Source organism: Hyposmocoma kahamanoa, unplaced genomic scaffold (assembly GCF_003589595.1).
Source record: "Hyposmocoma kahamanoa isolate Upper Pololo Valley unplaced genomic scaffold, ASM358959v1 78, whole genome shotgun sequence".
In the NCBI taxonomy this organism is placed as follows: Eukaryota; Metazoa; Arthropoda; class Insecta; order Lepidoptera; family Cosmopterigidae; genus Hyposmocoma; species Hyposmocoma kahamanoa.
The window spans coordinates 11,968,698-11,986,032 of NW_020653945.1; the positions used below are offsets into that span (position 1 = coordinate 11,968,698).

General features: G+C 36.4%; 2 protein-coding genes across 3 annotated transcripts in view; one reads left to right on the forward strand and one right to left on the reverse strand.

Annotated features, from left to right (window-relative positions):
• Positions 1-20: 20 nt before the first annotated feature.
• Positions 21-6,579, reverse strand: LOC113233350 (DNA polymerase alpha catalytic subunit). The gene is made up of 10 exons (XM_026468455.1): positions 6,564-6,579; positions 6,270-6,467; positions 5,821-6,005; positions 5,290-5,520; positions 4,122-4,745; positions 3,855-4,046; positions 3,526-3,783; positions 3,326-3,455; positions 773-3,217; positions 21-421 (listed from the first exon to the last, which is right to left on the reverse strand). Exons 1-10 carry the CDS (start codon positions 6,577-6,579, stop codon positions 195-197), a joined length of 4,506 nt encoding a protein of 1,501 aa, XP_026324240.1. The 3' UTR covers positions 21-194.
• Positions 382-17,335, forward strand: part of LOC113232960 (DNA replication licensing factor Mcm7) — a 23,978-nt gene continuing 7,024 nt past the window's right edge. The window contains exons 1-9 of one of the 2 annotated variants that reach the window (XM_026467880.1): positions 382-429; positions 12,718-12,821; positions 12,964-13,104; positions 13,323-13,450; positions 13,562-13,653; positions 13,760-13,986; positions 14,254-14,436; positions 15,481-15,665; positions 16,917-17,085. In XM_026467880.1, the coding sequence (XP_026323665.1) occupies positions 13,018-13,104; positions 13,323-13,450; positions 13,562-13,653; positions 13,760-13,986; positions 14,254-14,436; positions 15,481-15,665; positions 16,917-17,085 (1,071 nt within the window). In that variant the 5' untranslated portion in view covers positions 382-429; positions 12,718-12,821; positions 12,964-13,017. Of the gene's footprint in view, positions 430-12,485; positions 12,638-12,717; positions 12,822-12,963; positions 13,105-13,322; positions 13,451-13,561; positions 13,654-13,759; positions 13,987-14,253; positions 14,437-15,480; positions 15,666-16,916; positions 17,086-17,335 lie in introns of those variants that run through there. The other variant, XM_026467879.1, reaches the window with a different exon arrangement.

Below are 17,335 nucleotides of genomic sequence, written 5' to 3' on the forward strand. Positions count from 1 at the left end.
AGAAGATAAAATTTATGTTGCATTCCTCGTGTAAATGCACCGTAAGCCGCGGCGCGCAGCTCGGCTGCGGCAATATAAAGTGACCCTAAGGTAGATCGGAAAGTCAAACAAATGCATGATAACAAGTATGTAACGTTATCATTTATTTATAATGATTTAGTTTTTAAGTCTGACAATAAAAGTATACTATAAAATTAGTAACTGCCAAATTCTAATAAGGCATCAATGTGTTCAGTTTCTGGCAGAATGTCGATCTCAACCGGTTCTGACTTCACTTTATTTCCAGCTTTAGGATCGAGCAAGAAAAATCTAAACAATTTAGAAAGATTTATGATGGAGTAAGCCGAATACGTTAGCCAGTCTTCAACATGTTCCTTCAGGACTTTGAAAGCCGTCTCTGTCTGAGTTGTTGTTCGAACTTCTGAAAAGGTATATATATATATATGATTCGATTTAATCAGTGCAAAATGATTTACTTAAAACAATATAATCATCATCTTCAGCTCCTATACATACGTCCCACTGTAGGGAAAGGATCGCCTTGCACAGTTTAGGTAATAATTCATCACGCTGACTTAAGGCGTAGTGAAGATAACATTCTCAGTGTTATGACTTCGTCCCTTCGCTGTTAAATCTAGTTAAAATTAGTAAACTAAACTGCAAATAATCCGAAAGTGGAACAGGGCCCCTAGTGGATATCAAACCACGGTCTTCCAACATAATCGTTTTCCTAAATAGGATACCACTATTTAACAAAAGTATAAAAACTTACTTGTGGTATTATTTTTGTTTAGATCAAACAAAAACAAAAAGAAGTTGATTTGAAGATACAAGTCTCTTTCTGTATAATCTCTGAACATAACTCCTTTTTCGCATTGCCTACATAGCGGATAGCCACCTGCAAATGTTTGTGGTAGCCTCGCAGTACGGTACCCGCAAGCAGGATCTTCGCATGATATCCAACCATTATAATATTGCGAGTGATATTGCCTAATTTGCAAACAAAGTTGGTTCTGTATACACGCCAAGTAATCTATAGGTTTTATGGTACAATTATCGTTCTGACATTTTTCCAAAAATGTTACATTTTCTTTACCCAAAACAGTAAATGTCTCTCTTATTTTGTTTTTTGTTTTGCACTGTTCGTTGACACATACAAATGTGAATTCGTTACAATGACGATATTTCTCTTTTTCATTCTCGACTTCATATGTCTCAGTATTATTGTTTTCTTTTTTAACAATGTGTTTGTACCCAGATGGATCTAATCCGAGACAGCTAGCGACGCGAGCAGGGTCCATACCCTCAATCGGCTCGCATATTCTCGAAATCACTGGGTGAAGTTGATGGGCCAAGTAATATTTGTGGTCTACCTTCAGGTGTTCCAAACTTTTCAATTCTTCAATATGGTAGGCTCTCTGAGTGGCAGAATTAGCTGATCCGTCTTCACAAATAATGTAAGGTACAATGTCTCCTTTCTTAAACCTTCGGCTATTTTTACTATTTAGTCTCAGGGCCACTTGCACATGAGGCTGGGCATTTTTATCTGCATACTCATTCGGATTCTTCGTGAGTTGTTTCGTGATTGTCAACATGGAGAGAGGCATTTTATTGCTTGTTAAATCCTCCTTAAGTTTATGAAGATGTGTTTGGATGCTTTCCAGTCGCTCATCTGCAGACTGTTCTGAAAGAATTTGACTCAAAATGAATTTTCCAGCTTCAGCTGCTAACTGTGACCAGTCTCGGCGCACAATATCTAAACCTTTGTGTTCTTGGGTGAATACATATTCACCATTTTTGTTTTTGCTAATGAGTACAGCTGCATATTTTTTTTTCTTCAAAAGCAAGAGGTATCTAAATACACCATCTATATCTAGTTCAATTTGTCTGTACTTCTTATTGATTTCTCTTTTTAAATCGTTTCCGATTTTGAAGACTTGTTCATAGTCCAAACAGTTTGTGTTGATCATTAAACTGTCGGTGTCTCCGTAAACAACATCGTAGTTAAGTTTTTGAACAATTTCCTTGGTGTCCATTAAGATTTCTCTTCCTTTCATGGTGACAAGTGCCGCCAGCGGCTTTGCATAAAATCTTGAATGGGTAAAACCCAAGCAACCATACATGGAGTTAGCTGTAAGCTTCAGAGCCATTTGCCTTATGTTGTACTGCATGTATAAATCTGGTCCTAAATCTGGAGATTTCATTAGTTTTTTCACTTCTCTTCTGCTCTCGACAAGTTTCCTAATTTGTGTGGGCAGGACACCAAATTCGGCTTTAGCACCCGGGAGGACCAGATTGGCTACGTCTTCATCAGAAGCACTTGCAGCTTTCCTCTTGATTGTGGTAAAACAGATGTTGTATTCCTGTATGATACTTGGGTACAGAGAGTTAAAGTCCATAAGTAAAATCAATTTGTCATAGAAACCTTTTTTAGGTTCCAAGACTAGACCACCAGAGTAAGCTGCTTTTTTCTTGCCTTGTTTTTTGGAGACAGTGGGTTTTCCATCTTCTTCTTCTACTTCAGAATTATCATTGAAGACTTTTTTGCCATATGCTTTGTCAGGCACAATATAATTTTTTTCTGTGAAAGCATGCAGTAGCAAAAATTCATTTCGTTCCGATCTACCGCCCATCAACGTTCTCGACATGACGTTGCCGGCAATTTGTGTGATTTGTAACGCCAAAGGTATAACATTCAATTCACACATGATTTTCAGTATGTATGATGCGTCTTGCATGCTTAGTGATACAAGTTGCAGTAAATCTCTGCTATTTTCATAATATCGAGGTAAGTCTTCAAGAGCTACGTCCACACGTTCACCTTCTTTCATTTTTAATATGTTGACACTGAGAGTATCTAAATCAAAGGCTCTGGCTCGTATTAATTCCATAGCTGAGAGTTTAATGTCACAAACCAAGCGACCTAGAAACGCGTCTTTCGCTGCGAATTTTCTCATTGGGGGATTAGACCTCTTCAAACGACCTAGGCGTGACCAATTTGGTATACTTAAGTCCAGGATGTTTCCAATAAGCAAATCTTGTTGAAATCCTTGCAAGTCATGGCCTACAACTAAATCAGGGTCGAGTTTCCAGAATTGAACCATAAAATAGTTAAGCAACTCTCGCTCTGTGTCGCATTTTGTTAGTTTTGTAGCCTTATATTGAGGCAAAGCTTGTTTAAGGTCCAAAGGCCACAGTTCATTGCACTTTGTCATCACTGGAAACAAATATTGTAATTTAAAAAATGTGCAGCTTCACAACAAGTTTAAAATTAGTTATGATTACTGTATTTTTTCTATTTGGAGTACACGTCCATCATACATACCACAGAAGTGCTGCTGGAAAGGTGGATTTGGTGGAGGCTTGTGAATAGGAAAGTTGTTATGTGCTAAACAACTAAGCATTAAGATTTTTGTTTTCCTTGTTTTGGAATCCAATGTTGTTTTCATGTTTATCTAGAATAAATAACACATTTTTCAAAACTGTGTTAATAAAAAAAAGAATATTAAATAATATCATTCTTACAGTAGCAACGACGATCGGTGGCGGCTCCAAGTCAGGTTCATTCCTTATTATATTGATGTGCTCCATATTCTCACAGGATGCCTCAAGCTTGCACCACGAAATTTTCGTTAGAACATTCTCTGGCTGTTTTACTTCTAACCAGCAAGGGCCCTTGATCTTTCTATCCAGGAGAAATGTTTCTAGTGATGAGGTGTTAGTGCCAAATATATGGGAGAATGTCAGATATTTCTTGCTTGTTGGTACTGGTGGTATGGATGCCTGGACAAGGTGAGAGAGGTATGTCAGTGACGTGTTTTTTATCTTCATAAGATATGTTTTATATTACTTACATTATATTTGACTTCTAAATAGTCAGATTCTGTTGGAATGTCAGGTAAATTGAAACAGTAGTTTTTGGTGACTTTTCGTGACTTGAACTCTGTAAGCCCTAGCTCACTGGCTACATTAGAGTTGAATTCTTGATACACATCCATCATAGTCACTTCTTGGTCTGTACTTTCTAGAGTAACAGAGTCCAGTTTCTAGAAAAAAAGACAGAAATAAGGTTATTTATGTAATGATTGTAAGTATAGTAACTCAGTTTCAGTTTTACTTACATATTCTCTTGGCAATAAGAACAACTGGCGATTAACATTTTTCACAACCAGGCAGCAAGAAACACAGCCTGCTTTTTTGTTTGAAGGATTTACATAAACCTTGCCAAACAAATATATTACTCCAGGCTTTACAAATCTGTCCTCCCAAGCATCTAGCCAATAAAACTTCAATATTTTCTTGCCATTCTCATTTGTCTGCAGAGGTAGTTGACCATCAGTTTGCACTGAAGCAGTCACTTGGTTGTCCATACCTTGTTCTGACCAGTTACTTGTTAGAGGTTTCCATTCCTTTTGTTTAGGTGACTCTTTCTTTAGGTCAGAGAATATTTCAAAGTCATCATTGAGAAATTCCTGTGCTACATCTGTTATATTGTTTACTGAACTGGATATGTTTTCTTTCTTCACAGCAGGAGCTTTTGCCATTACAATATCACAGTCATTGCTGAAATCATCCCCAAGATCAATGTCTTGGGTTGAAAATTCTTCAATATTTTGTGTGGCAGAATCTTCTACTTCTTGTTTTATTTCTTTGTCAATTTTCCATTCACTTTTCTTTGCTGGTTTCACAATAAGTAACGGCTTGTTTTCCAGAGGTGCTAGCTTGCCGTTTTCACTATTGTGTTTCTGAAAGGTAACTTTTTTGTGTTGCTGCTTTGACAACCAAAGGCACAATATGTAATGTGCAATATATAGCTACATTTCAATAAATTTATTTATTTACATATTTATAAGGCTTACTTGCAACTACATGCAGATATTATGTTAAATATAAAGGTATTATTTTTGAAGCACGAGAGTATGACCAGTCTGTCGATACATATATGTATAACTAGATCAAGTCAAATTGACATTCAACAATTTGTATACTTACGAATAGCAAAAACAGATTAAATTAAACAAAACAAAAACACTGACCTAAAGACTTTACTAGTAAATATTTTTGGATGACATTCCTGAAGATCACAAAAAATTCCAATTCACAATTTTTTTAAATTTCATTGTACTTTTTCATAGTGGAGTGAAGTAAAAATACTACCATAATTGGTTTTTCTTAGTTCGGTTTGTAATTATGCAGCCTAGCTGACATCTAGGTCTTTTTTTTTTGGGACAGGAGGAGAATAAAAGATACTAGAATAAAAGTACAAAATAAAGGTCAATCAATACTTACAAATTCCTGTTGATGTCTTACAGCAGATTCATTGCTAAACAAATCAGCAGTAGGTTTCTTAATAGCAGATGAAAAGCTTTTAAAATAATTTTGGGCATCTTTCTTACTGGAGTCAACAAAACTAGCCTTACTGGAGACTGGAGGTTTTGGTTTCATAGATGTAGTAGGTGCATTTCCATCTAGATCACACATTATGTCTGAGAGAATATTGTCTTCTGATATTTTCACATCCTGTAAGATTTTAGTGAACACATTTTTATATTATTTAATGTATAATAATTATGAAGTATCAAGAGATGCAGTAATATTGAGTCAAGAAGGTCAATTAGCCCTACTTGTTATAGCCTCATTCTGTGACATGAATGCTAATAAAGGTGAGTAGAGATAGCAGAATTAAAGTATAAATAGCGCACATCGCTTTTAAGAGAAATGGTAAAATTAGAATTGAAAATTAGTTTCTTGTTTTAAAATAATATACAAATAGTTACATATTCCACGTTGTTACCTTTCTAACTGGAATAAAATACAAACCTCTTTCTTCTTAGCAGGCATAGCACCAAGCAAATTTCTAATATTGCCTTTGGCAGGCTGGGCAGCCAATTTAGCTTTTCTCTTTTGTCCCCGCCCAGATTCTATTTTGTCTGTAGCCACATAGGTATCATCAATTTCATCATCATCAAATATTTCACGGCCATCCTCAACATAGCCCGTGCCATCTGCAAAAAAATAAAATCATGAGAAGCTTGTCACAGTAGCTGTTGTTAAGTGTAAGAAATTTGTACTTGGTGTAACGGCCTGTTGTCCACAACTCAAGTCAAGGCGCCGATTTTGCGTGTTCAGAAAATTGTAATATTTACTTGCTTCGGAGGCGCAGTACCCCAAAGTGGGTCTTTGCCTTTAATACCAGATTCTGTTACGCCTCCTGGTAATATCTACAGCTAGCTAGTATTAAATCAATATAAAACAATAAATAACCACACCGTCTTCAATCCAATCGTCTTCTTGTCGCTGCAGTACGCGCTCGGAGTACTCCCTTTCATCGATAGTATCGTACACGTTTTCGACTTCATCAACATCATATTTGTGTTTCGAATTTTTGTCTTTTAGCTGTTTCAGCTTCTCTAAAGCTGACACCCGGCCGTGCTTGTCAGTTTTTTGCCGTTTGGCCCTCTGGGCGGCTGAAGTTAGCACAAAGGGATATAAATACATTTTATTATGGGTATTCGCTGGTTACGCTGACAATAGGAAGTAAACGGTAACTACAGATAACGTACCTAATGAGTCCGCCATGGTTTCACTTGTTAGTAATCACAAACATATAATTTTTTATTTATTTAACGGTGAAACAAAAATAAATTGCAACAAATCCACAATTTTTGACAGCTGATTTGGCGCGAATTTAATATTGTTTTTTCCATGAACGAAAAAAGGCACATCTGCTGGTTTAAGTACGCATAGTTCCTTTTTCATGACGAGGGCAGTATTTCACTTGGCTTTTCGCGGTAAGCGTTTTTAGCCACTTACAGAGTGTTTTGACTGAATTGTTTCTAAAACGGGGAAACTTTTATTATGGAAGTCAGAAGAGGCACTTAAATAAATAAATAAAAAATCTTTATTTCTTAAAAAATATGGTTTCTTAAACTATTAAAGCGTGCGTGCGTGCGTGCGTGCGTGCGTGCGTGCGTGCGTGCGTGCGAAGCACAAGTTCGATCGTGTATGGAATACTGCTGCCACCTTTGGGACGGCTCTGCCCATTACCAGTTATCTGCCTTGGACTCGGTGGTGAGCAAAACCAAAGAGACTACTTAACTACAATCCTCTTGTGGAGTCGAAGCTACAAAATCTCGACCATCGCAGAAAAGTAGCCTGCTTGTCGGTTTTCTATCGGATACATTTCCGGGAGTGTGCGCAGGAAGTTTTCAATTTAGTTTCACCCTCACCGTTTCTACTTCGGTCGACTAGAAGGTTCGGAGCACTCCATTCTTATATCGTTGATATTCCACCTATTCGCACTAAGCGCTTTGCTTCCTCCTTTCTGATGCGTACGGCAAAGGAATGGAATGCTCTACCGACTTCTATATTTCCCGAAAAGTACAATTTGGGGCTATTCAAGGTTAGAGTGAATAGACATTTTTTAGGCAAACGCTTCTCATCGTCAGTCACATCACATCGTCGCTTAACATACAATTAGCCGTAGATTTTTTATTTCTTATTCAAAGTGTTGTATTATGTTGGCCGTACGTTTGTCGTAATGCCTAACTGCAAATACCGTGTTGGTACTTGGAATTGGTATTATAACATCTTGCCTTCTATTCTGCCTGATACTATGGTCATATGCTAAAGTTTTATGTTTTTTTAACACTATGCTAATATAATAATAATAATATACAATTAATAATAATAATATACAATTATTAATAGTAATACACAATTTTCTCACCGCGGGGAGCGCACACAAGTTGTACAACTGTTCAAACAACATCTTCTTAAAATACATGATCTTAATCTGGGGGTCTACTCTCGATCTTCGTCCGACATCCGTCCGAATTAATTACTTCGACAAAATTACAAGACAAGTGTCAAGTATGAAGCTTCATTCGCAACACGCGTCTTTTCATTTGGTTAAGTATTGCTTATTTGGCAGTAATTGTTTCGGATGGAGATCGAGAGTAGATCCCCAGGCTGCTTTGAGCATGTTCTACATCAAGAAGCTTCGTTTTCGCCGCACCACCCCAGACAGGTATGCTATACACTAAGATAGATTGTACTAAAGATATGTGTTCTTCTTTCAGCAGGTCTCTAGAGGAGCCATGTGGCTCAGATTTGAAACATATTTTGAAAATTCAATCATAAAGTTATTTCCAGATAATTTATGTGAAAATGAACGTACGGCATTAACAAATGATTTTGATACCGTTGGAAATATCTTAGGAAATATCTATGTCTCCGCATAGGACATGCATTTCTGAGTCATAGTCACTTTAATTTCTTTTTGTCTTAAATATTTTAGACACGGCTTAATAGTGGCAAAATGATAGCCTGAACATAATAACAATAATACATAATAATAATCTTTATTTTTCTCTTTACAAAGGGTACAAAGTGTTATAATGTAATTTACATGAAAATGCTTAAATATTAGACTACCTTTGCAAGAGACTGGAGTCTATACTAGGAACTAACCTGTGTGACAGATCTCCAGGCTCTCACCCAACCTGATAAAATCGTGCTTGAAAAAGCAGTTGCAATGTAAATAAATTACAAACATCAAGTTTTACAATTATTGTAAGCTATTACAGAAAATGATAATATAATAATACTAATAATGAATAATGATGATAATGTAGTGACGTAAGTACAACCAGTGATAGCATGTGCATGTGCATGTAATAGCATGATGTGTGTGTGTGTGTGTGTGTGTGTGTGTGTGTGTGTGTAAGTAAGTGTGTGTGTGTGTGTGTGTGTGCGTGCGTGCTTGTGTGTGTGTGTGAGTGTGTGTGTGTGTGTGTGTGTGTGTGTGTGTGTGTGTGTGTGTGTGTGTGTGTGTGTGTACATAAATTCCAAATCAATATAGAAGATCTTGTGTAGTCTGATAATCGAGATTGAGTAACCAATTTGTTATTTTATTCTTACACTCATGTCTAGTCAGAGGGTAAAAGGCCAGTACATTATTTAGTTTATTATATAAGTAGCTTTCCAGAAAGCAAAAAAAAATCCCAGCGAATTTTGTTCGAAAGGTCACTGTTGGGCAGACGGTATCAAAGGATCAAAAAATAGTTGAGAATGCTTAAATAAAATGACATACAATCATTGACATACAATTATATACAATATAAATAATTGCCGGACTGTTAAAACTTTACAGTCATTGTAAAGCGTAATTGTTTGATACAAGCGTGGGAGAAAGTGACTAACTTTCAGTATCGACCTTTGAGCTCTTTCAGGAGGCAGTAAGGTTGATGTGGGCGCTCCACCCCATATTTCAACACAATATGTCAATATCGATTGGCAGAGTGCGAGGTATACCATCTTGACAATATTAGGATCACTCATCATGTCTCAAATTTTTGAAGATATACGTTAGTTTACGGACTTTGTTAGTTAGACCATCAATGTGCTGGTGAAAACTGAGAGTATCATCAATGATTACTCCCAGACACTTATTTGAGGATGTTCTTGTGAGAGCAGGACAAGTACAAGGAACAGATCATGGCTGACAAGAATGGGAAATGATGTTGGCATTCTCATGTTCTGATGTACAATATTTTTTGGTCCTGAATGTTAAAAATTTTGTCTTGTCTGTATTCAATTTAAGTTTATTTTTTTAACCAGTTTAACACTTTATCAAAGCCCTTTCGAGCCTCTCTATACACATCCTGCCAAGAGTCTCCTTTGAAAAGGAAAGCAGTGTCGTCTGCAAAGGATATGATCCTGCCCTCCCCTAATTCGAGATCACAGAGGTCTTTTATGTAGGTTAGGAAGAGGGTAGGTCCCATTACACTCCCTTGTGTTACTCCATGATAAATAGGAAGATAATAGCTGACGCACTGCACAATCCTGACTCTCTGATATCTATTGCTCAAGTAGCTCCGAAACAGTTGCAGTTGCAATCTCCTAACTCCCAATAGTTCTAATTTTTGTAGTAAGAGTGGAACAGAGACCGTGTCAAATGCCTTAGTTAGGTCTAAGAAGACCGCGATCACCTTTTTCTTAGCATCCAAATTAGTCACTATGTAGTTTCTTAGTTCGTGAATAGCTAGATTAGTTGAATGTCCTGATCTAAACCCATGTTAGGATTGAGATAACAAGTTGTTGTTCTCCAAATTGTTCGTAAATTGTCTGTTAATAACTTTTTCAAGAATTTTTGAGATTATAGGCAAGATAGAGATAGGTCTATAGTTATTTACACAGTCCCTGTTACAACACACAACAAGATCCACTCTCCGTATCAACTTCACAATACTCCGCAACATGGTCATCACCACACTTATAACAATGGGGCTTGAGTCGACGTTGTAACTTGGTTCTGTCCAAAAGCTAACAATTGAAACATTGAATGGTTGGTACACAGTAACTGGTAGGAGTTGACCATCAAAAGTTAAAACCACTGTTTCAGAATTATTATGTTACAACTGTATTGACAACTATTTTGTATTTCATTCGCCTAACCGTCATAATTTTGCCACACCCAAAAGGTACCGACACATTTTCCAAAATTTCATCATCAGTCCAGTCTGCGTGGACACCTCTCACTACTCCCATCTGGGTCACATTGAATAGGTATAAAAGCTTTAAGATTCTGTTATGTAAGATTAGGGTGATCAACAAAATTATTTGCTTTTTGACATTCGACAAAGAAAGAGATACTTTGTTTCTACCTATCCTTTTCAAACTGCCATTTATATTTTTAAAGATATTTTTCTTTAAAAAATTTTCAAACTGAACTGAAAGGAGTATAGCACGGTCATCAGAATTAACTACTTCCCTTTTTACATGGACTACGAATGGAGCAGAGTCAGTTTATTGATACTTCCGTCTACCTTGGAATTGCGAAGCACGGCAGTATTGGGAGATAAGATGTCATTTTGAGAAACAGACAGAAAAGTTTTTGAGATGTTATTATCTTGTACATTTGTTGTATCAGAGTTGGTCGAATTGGTGATCATTGGAACTTTTTTTCGCAGCCTGTTCATCTAAGTCATAATGATAATTAAGAGTAGGTTCGCATATTTTTCCGGTAACATCTTTTTTTAAACTTTTTTGCTTACAGTGTTTACACTTGCAAGATTTGGAACGTTTCCTGTCGAGTGAAGGAATTTTGTCTTCCGTATCCATCACATTTTCCTCCCCTATACTAATGTTGAGGCCCACAATGGGCCCACGTGAGGTACAGAACCTCCCGGGTCTTCGGGAGGTTTCTTCCCCATAACAAAAGTTAATAAAAAACTCATCTACACAGAAGAACTACACTAACTATCTACGCAAACTAAATAACTATTTATATACAATATAAAACAAAATAAATCGTCTGATCACTTTATAAATTAATTTATCAGTGATAAAAACTCTAAAACATGACCGCCAAAATCGTAGTTTTCTGCGGTTTTTCAAATTTAATTTTTTCATGTTTCACAACAAATAGGCGAAAATCAAAGACTATAAGTCATAAGTTTCTTTCTAAGAAATTATATTGGTTGTTGGGCAATTTTCAGAAAAAATTCAAATAGTGGAAATATTTCCTGAAAAATTGGGAACATTTAAAAATATTGGAAAATCGAAGACTTATATTATGTTATTCGTTTTTAAAAATATTTTTTGAAGTGTTATTTGGCGTGAATTACAAAAGTGTTTAGCATAAAAGCAAATTAGAGAAAAACGTGATTTAAAATGATTTGACAATAGGGAAAAAACCTTTTCATGTCAACGTCAAATGTGGAAAAATATGGGACAAATATTGGAAAAATATCCGGAGCAATATATATTTTTCTGAAAAATATGGTTTTTTTTTTGAAAATGGAAACTTTTCCATCACCAATCAAAAATGGAATAGGATAGTGCTATTGTGCCTTAATCGAAGATTAAAACGCGAAATTATACCAATCTCGAACTAAAATACCTGTATCGGCCCGTTCTAAGGAATTCCGAGTCATTCCAAGTACGCCGTCTCAAATTGCCTATCCTTTTTGTGGCGGCCATATTTACAGAAACATAATTAAACGGATTCGCTCTGGACCTTTTGGAGGGAAAAGTGTCGTTTTTATTTTGACTTTCAATTATTTTGTGAAATCTAGTTTAAAGTGGAATAGGATAGTGCTATTGTGCCTTAATCGAAGATTAAAACGCGAAATTATACGAATCTCGAACTAAAATACCCATATCGGCCCGTTTTAAGGAATCCCGAGTCAATCCAAATACGCCGCCTCAATTTGCCTATCCGCTTTGTGGCGGCCATATTTACGGAAACATATTTAAACTTCATCTTTAGGCTGATGGCTTTGCCAAAGCCTTAATAAAAAAAAAAAAATCATAATTAAACGAAGACACGGCTCAAAGACTTCTATCCAAGCCAAAATTATTAACAAAAAAAAATCGTAAAAAGAAAAACGTTGAGCTGGTACATACCACAAACTAAATACAAGATGGTACATACATAGTTGTTTATGGTACAATGTATCCGAATGAGGTATTTTCGCGCCACTTTTTGTGTCAAACGCCAGCTCAGTTTAGTACTGTGTTTTTGTGTTGTTTCTAGTTCTAATTAAATTAATTGCAAATAACGTTGCAGAATTAATATAAATACTAATAAACCGGATCACAATGGCTATGCGTGACTATGCCGCAGACAAGGGTAGAACGTTTTTGTTACACAATTCTGTATTTTTAATTATTCAATGTTTTTCGCCTCCTTATTCTTTGTTTCGATTTTAGAGTCGTTCAAGAACTTCTTCGTGGATTTCTGCCAGACAGATGATGATGGACGGAAACATTTCAAATATGCTGAGCAGCTTACAAAACTTGCACACAGAGAAGTGGTAAAATTATTATTTTTTAGGTTATTTACTAATCGCAGCCTTTTGTTAACGTTCAAACCAAATTTTAAACTTGTATTACTTTCTAATCTTTTGGCTTGCCCAAGATTGAGCTCTTTTATTTTATTGTAATTTATTATTACAGGTAGCGTTTGTTGTGGATTTGGATGACCTGAATGAAATTAACAAGGAACTCGCGATGGCGGTCACACAGAACACTCGCCGATATACTAATATGGTTTCTGATGCAGTTTATGAGATGTTGCCAGATTACAAACATAGAGAGGTAATAATGATTTCTTTTAAAATTGACTTGTTATATCTTATTGTAACCATTGTTAAGAAATGCTGCTTAAGCAGAATTGTACCTGCTGCTTTGCTGGGTACAGAACTGCAAAAAGGACTTTCATTTCTTTCATGTCATTGGAACAATATAATTAATATATATTTTGAAATGTTTGTCAATATTGGCTAGAAAAATAAGTAAACTTTTTTCCTTCATAGGTGCCAGCAAAAGACGCTTTGGATGTGTACATTGAGCACCGTGTAATGCTGGAAGCTCGGAACCATAGAATCCCTGGAGAAATGAGAGATCCAAGGAATAGATATCCTCCAGAACTTATTCGTAGATTGTAAGTAGCTGAGACTTGTGAAAATAAACTTTGGTCTTTCATAAATAACTTTAGACTTTGGTCTCAGTCTTTTTTGGGTTTACTTTAAAAAAATTATGTATTTAATTCCAGTGAGGTGTATTTTAAGGACCTGTCTACATCCAAATCTGTGCCTATTAGGGAAGTGAAAGCTGAACATATAGGGAAACTAGTTACTGTTCGAGGTTAGTAGAAATTTTGTAGTTTCAAAAATATATCGTTTATAAATTGTAAATACTGGGTTTTTGTGTTCTTATGAATTTTTCTCTGATTATGAAATATTTGTAACAGGCATAGTGACTCGGTGCACAGATGTTAAACCCCTACTCGTAGTAGCTACATATTCGTGCAGCGCATGTGGTGCAGAGACTTACCAGCCAGTGAGATCATTGCAGTTCACTCCGCCACCAGCTTGTAGTGCAGACGAGTGTCGGCTCAACAAAACTGCTGGACAACTCCATCTACAGACCAGAGGCTCACGTTTCCAGAAGTTCCAGGAGCTTAAGATTCAGGAGCATGTTAGTTAAGCTTGTTGTTCTATTTACTGTATAAGTGTTTTATGTAAAATTAACCTAGTCTTAGGAACTTCAGCCTTCAAAGCCCCAAGGCATAGAAACTTCAGCCTCCAAACTTCACATGTAGTGGAAAACAACTGTTGTTAGTCTGTATCTATTGTAATTTAAATGACAGTTGAAACTATGGATTCAAACTTTGATGGAACATTGGGTATATAGTTTTTACAGGTCATAGAGTGTTTAATATTAATAGGTATTGTTTCTGAACAGTCTGACCAAGTGCCAGTGGGGCACATTCCGCGTCAGCTGTCGGTATATTGCCGCGGCGATACGACGCGGCGCGCACAGCCTGGCGACCACGTGGCCGTCACCGGTGTCTTTCTGCCGCTGCTCAGCGCCGGGTTTCGCCAGATGGTGCAGGGTCTGCTATCTGATACTTACCTTGAAGCTCATGTAAGTTTTTCCTTTATTAAATACATTCTACCTAAACTAAATCAGATGAACAGTGAGAGGAACATGATGGAACATGGACAGTTTATTTTTAGTTTATTTTGCGACACACACGCCCGTCACTCATCTCAGCTCAGGGTTCATTATAAAGCGCCACAGTCAGTTATGGCTGTGGCATAAGCTGAATGAAGTCCTTTTGAGTATGCCACAATGCACAAATGACAGTACAACATTTTGTAGTTGTTATATTTTGTTTTTTTGCTTTTTGTCTGTTTCGTTTTATTTTCTTTTCTTTATTAATTCTTTTTATTTTGTTTTGCTAGTCTAAGTGTTATCAATATTTTTTTCGTATCTATGTGTTGCGGCGTTGCAATAAATGTCTATTCTATTCTATTCTTCATGACAAACAGGCTTAGAAAAAAATGAATGTGTCAGTAATGAACAGTGGATATTTTCAAGAGAGAAGCCACTTCGAAGCCGCGTCAAAGATGATTATATACTGAGTGAATTAACAGCATAATATTATATCGAATTCTTAGGTTTTCGCGATTGTTACACATAGGAAATGAAACTATTTTTCCGGATTTAAATCGCGTATATTTCTTTATTCAAACAAACCGACGTTTTGGGCCCTTTACAGGTCCCATGGTCACGGTTGACTGAGATGGTACAGTCGTCACCCAGTTATGTCTAATATTAATGCAAACCACCCTATTTTATCACTATAGTTACAATAGTTATAAATTAAATACCTTATTTTTAATTTTACAAAGAAACATTCAGTAGTCAGCTAAAACAAATAGAATTAAAGCCAATGTATAGAATGGAAAACTACGGGTTGCGTGACTTAGTTGTCAGATAAAATGGTAAAGCTTTTCTTTTATTCAGAATGAAGTGAAAATATTTCATCAAGATTTCTTAAATTATAACATATTATACCTCATTTAATCAATTTGTATAAGTACTTTCGCCACTGCTGTATGCTACTTAAAATGAATGTTTAGATCTGTAGCTTTGTTATACAATGTACCGTTTATTTTTTCATAGAATGTCAGCTGTCTAAACCAAAGCGAAGATAGCGAGATGGCAGACGCACTCACCGAGGAAGAGTTGGCAGAACTAGCTGACGAAGACCTATACTCTCGCATGGCGCGTAGTCTGGCGCCGGAGATTTATGGCCACGAGGATGTTAAAAAGGCGCTCTTACTGCTGCTTGTTGGTGGTGTAGATAAGTATGTCATACTATCGCTTTTACATTGAATATTCGGCAATCCAAATTGCCAATCAAATGATTGATGCTAAAATGAGATTGCCATATTAAATTTTTTTTATGATACTAAGTGACGGGACGCACCAAGTGCGCTTGGTGCCACTGGGCATCAAATCGCAAAGATCTAAGGGGCACTGTCACTGCGCCCGTCACCCTAAGACATACGTTGACCAGTCCTACGTGCTTGCAATTTCACCAGTCCTGCAATTTTACCCTTCAAAATCGAAATGCAGAAACAATATCTAAAATACACTAACAACTACCGAGGAAGTTAAAAGTGGAAGGAGAGAAATAAATGTAGGCCATACAAATATTTCTCCCGGCCCGGGAATCGAACCTAGAACCTCTGCGTGGCAGTCCGGCATGGTAACCGTTCGGTCACGGAAGCAGTTGCCACACTTATTAACGTGGAATGGCTTAAGGCGGTCAGAAAAAGGTTTCTGTCCATTCAATGACAGCGAAAAAGCTTAATGCAATGCCGTGTCAAAGTGTGGTAATTTCTAATAAGTGCAAGATTGTATGCTCTTCTTCTTGATTTTACTATTCACATAATTTTTTTTAATTAATGACTGTAAAAGTTATAAAGCAAAAGGATATAACATAATAATACCTACAGCCGAATGAGGTGATCTGCTAAGTTGCAGGCGGCGAAATAAGATAGCCATATTTTCGATCTACTTTTTGTCTATCAATTTAAAGTCATTACACATACTTCAAAAAATAAAAAAGCTTAGCTGTGCCAATAATTCATGCGTTTACGGAAACGTAATTCGGTTTTTAACCGACTTCAAAAAAGGAGGACGTTCTCAATATTTCTGTTATGTTACGCGATTACTCCGGATTTGTGACCCGATTTTGATGATTTTTTTGTTCAAACGAGGGTACCTCAGTATTGGCCCCACTTGCATTTGAAGAAAATATTCCACCTCTAAGGATGGCAAACTAAGGGATGAATCCGGTTTCGCGCACTTTCCCGTAATCGATTTCAATTAGACTTGGCAAATAGATGTAATTCCACGAACTTTTGAGGTTGTTTTTTTTTTATAAAAAAGTTATAATTGTGTCCTTGTAATTTCAACGAAAATGAATTATTTGCGTGAAATTAAAACATATGCTCAGTCGAACTGCGTAAATAACTTTCCATCAATATTGGAAGTTATTTATAAGTTATTTTAATCGTGCTGAAGGTTTAATTTTACTGTCTCTTATTCAGACGTCCAAACGGCATGAAGATCCGCGGCAACATCAACATTTGCTTGATGGGCGACCCGGGCGTGGCAAAGTCGCAACTGCTTAACTACATTGACCGGCTAGCGCCGCGTAGCCAGTACACTACCGGCAGGGGCTCTTCTGGCGTTGGTCTTACAGCTGCTGTTTTGAAGGTAGAATAATGTAGACAACAAACGTTAAATTATTAATTATTATTACCATATATGTATATTATGTATCTGTAATAACGAATGAATAATAAAGAAATGAATTGAATAAAATTCGAGAAATTCAAAAAGACGGAAGTACAATATAATGTTGTACAAATACAGGACAATGTTCTTCAATATATTTTTCAATTTGTAAAAAGTGTGCTATGTTCAATGACAATTGGATTTGATAAATTTGTAAATTGTTGATATG

Excerpts from the sequence above, each read along its gene's own strand:
- LOC113233350 (XM_026468455.1), bottom strand. Across the intron at positions 4,746-5,289 it reads TAAGACATCAACAGGAATTT|AAACACAATAGTGAAAACGG; the intron begins GTAAGTATTGAT and ends GTTACCTTTCAG. Across the intron at positions 3,784-3,854 it reads ATTTAGAAGTCAAATATAAT|GCATCCATACCACCAGTACC; the intron begins GTAAGTAATATA and ends CACCTTGTCCAG.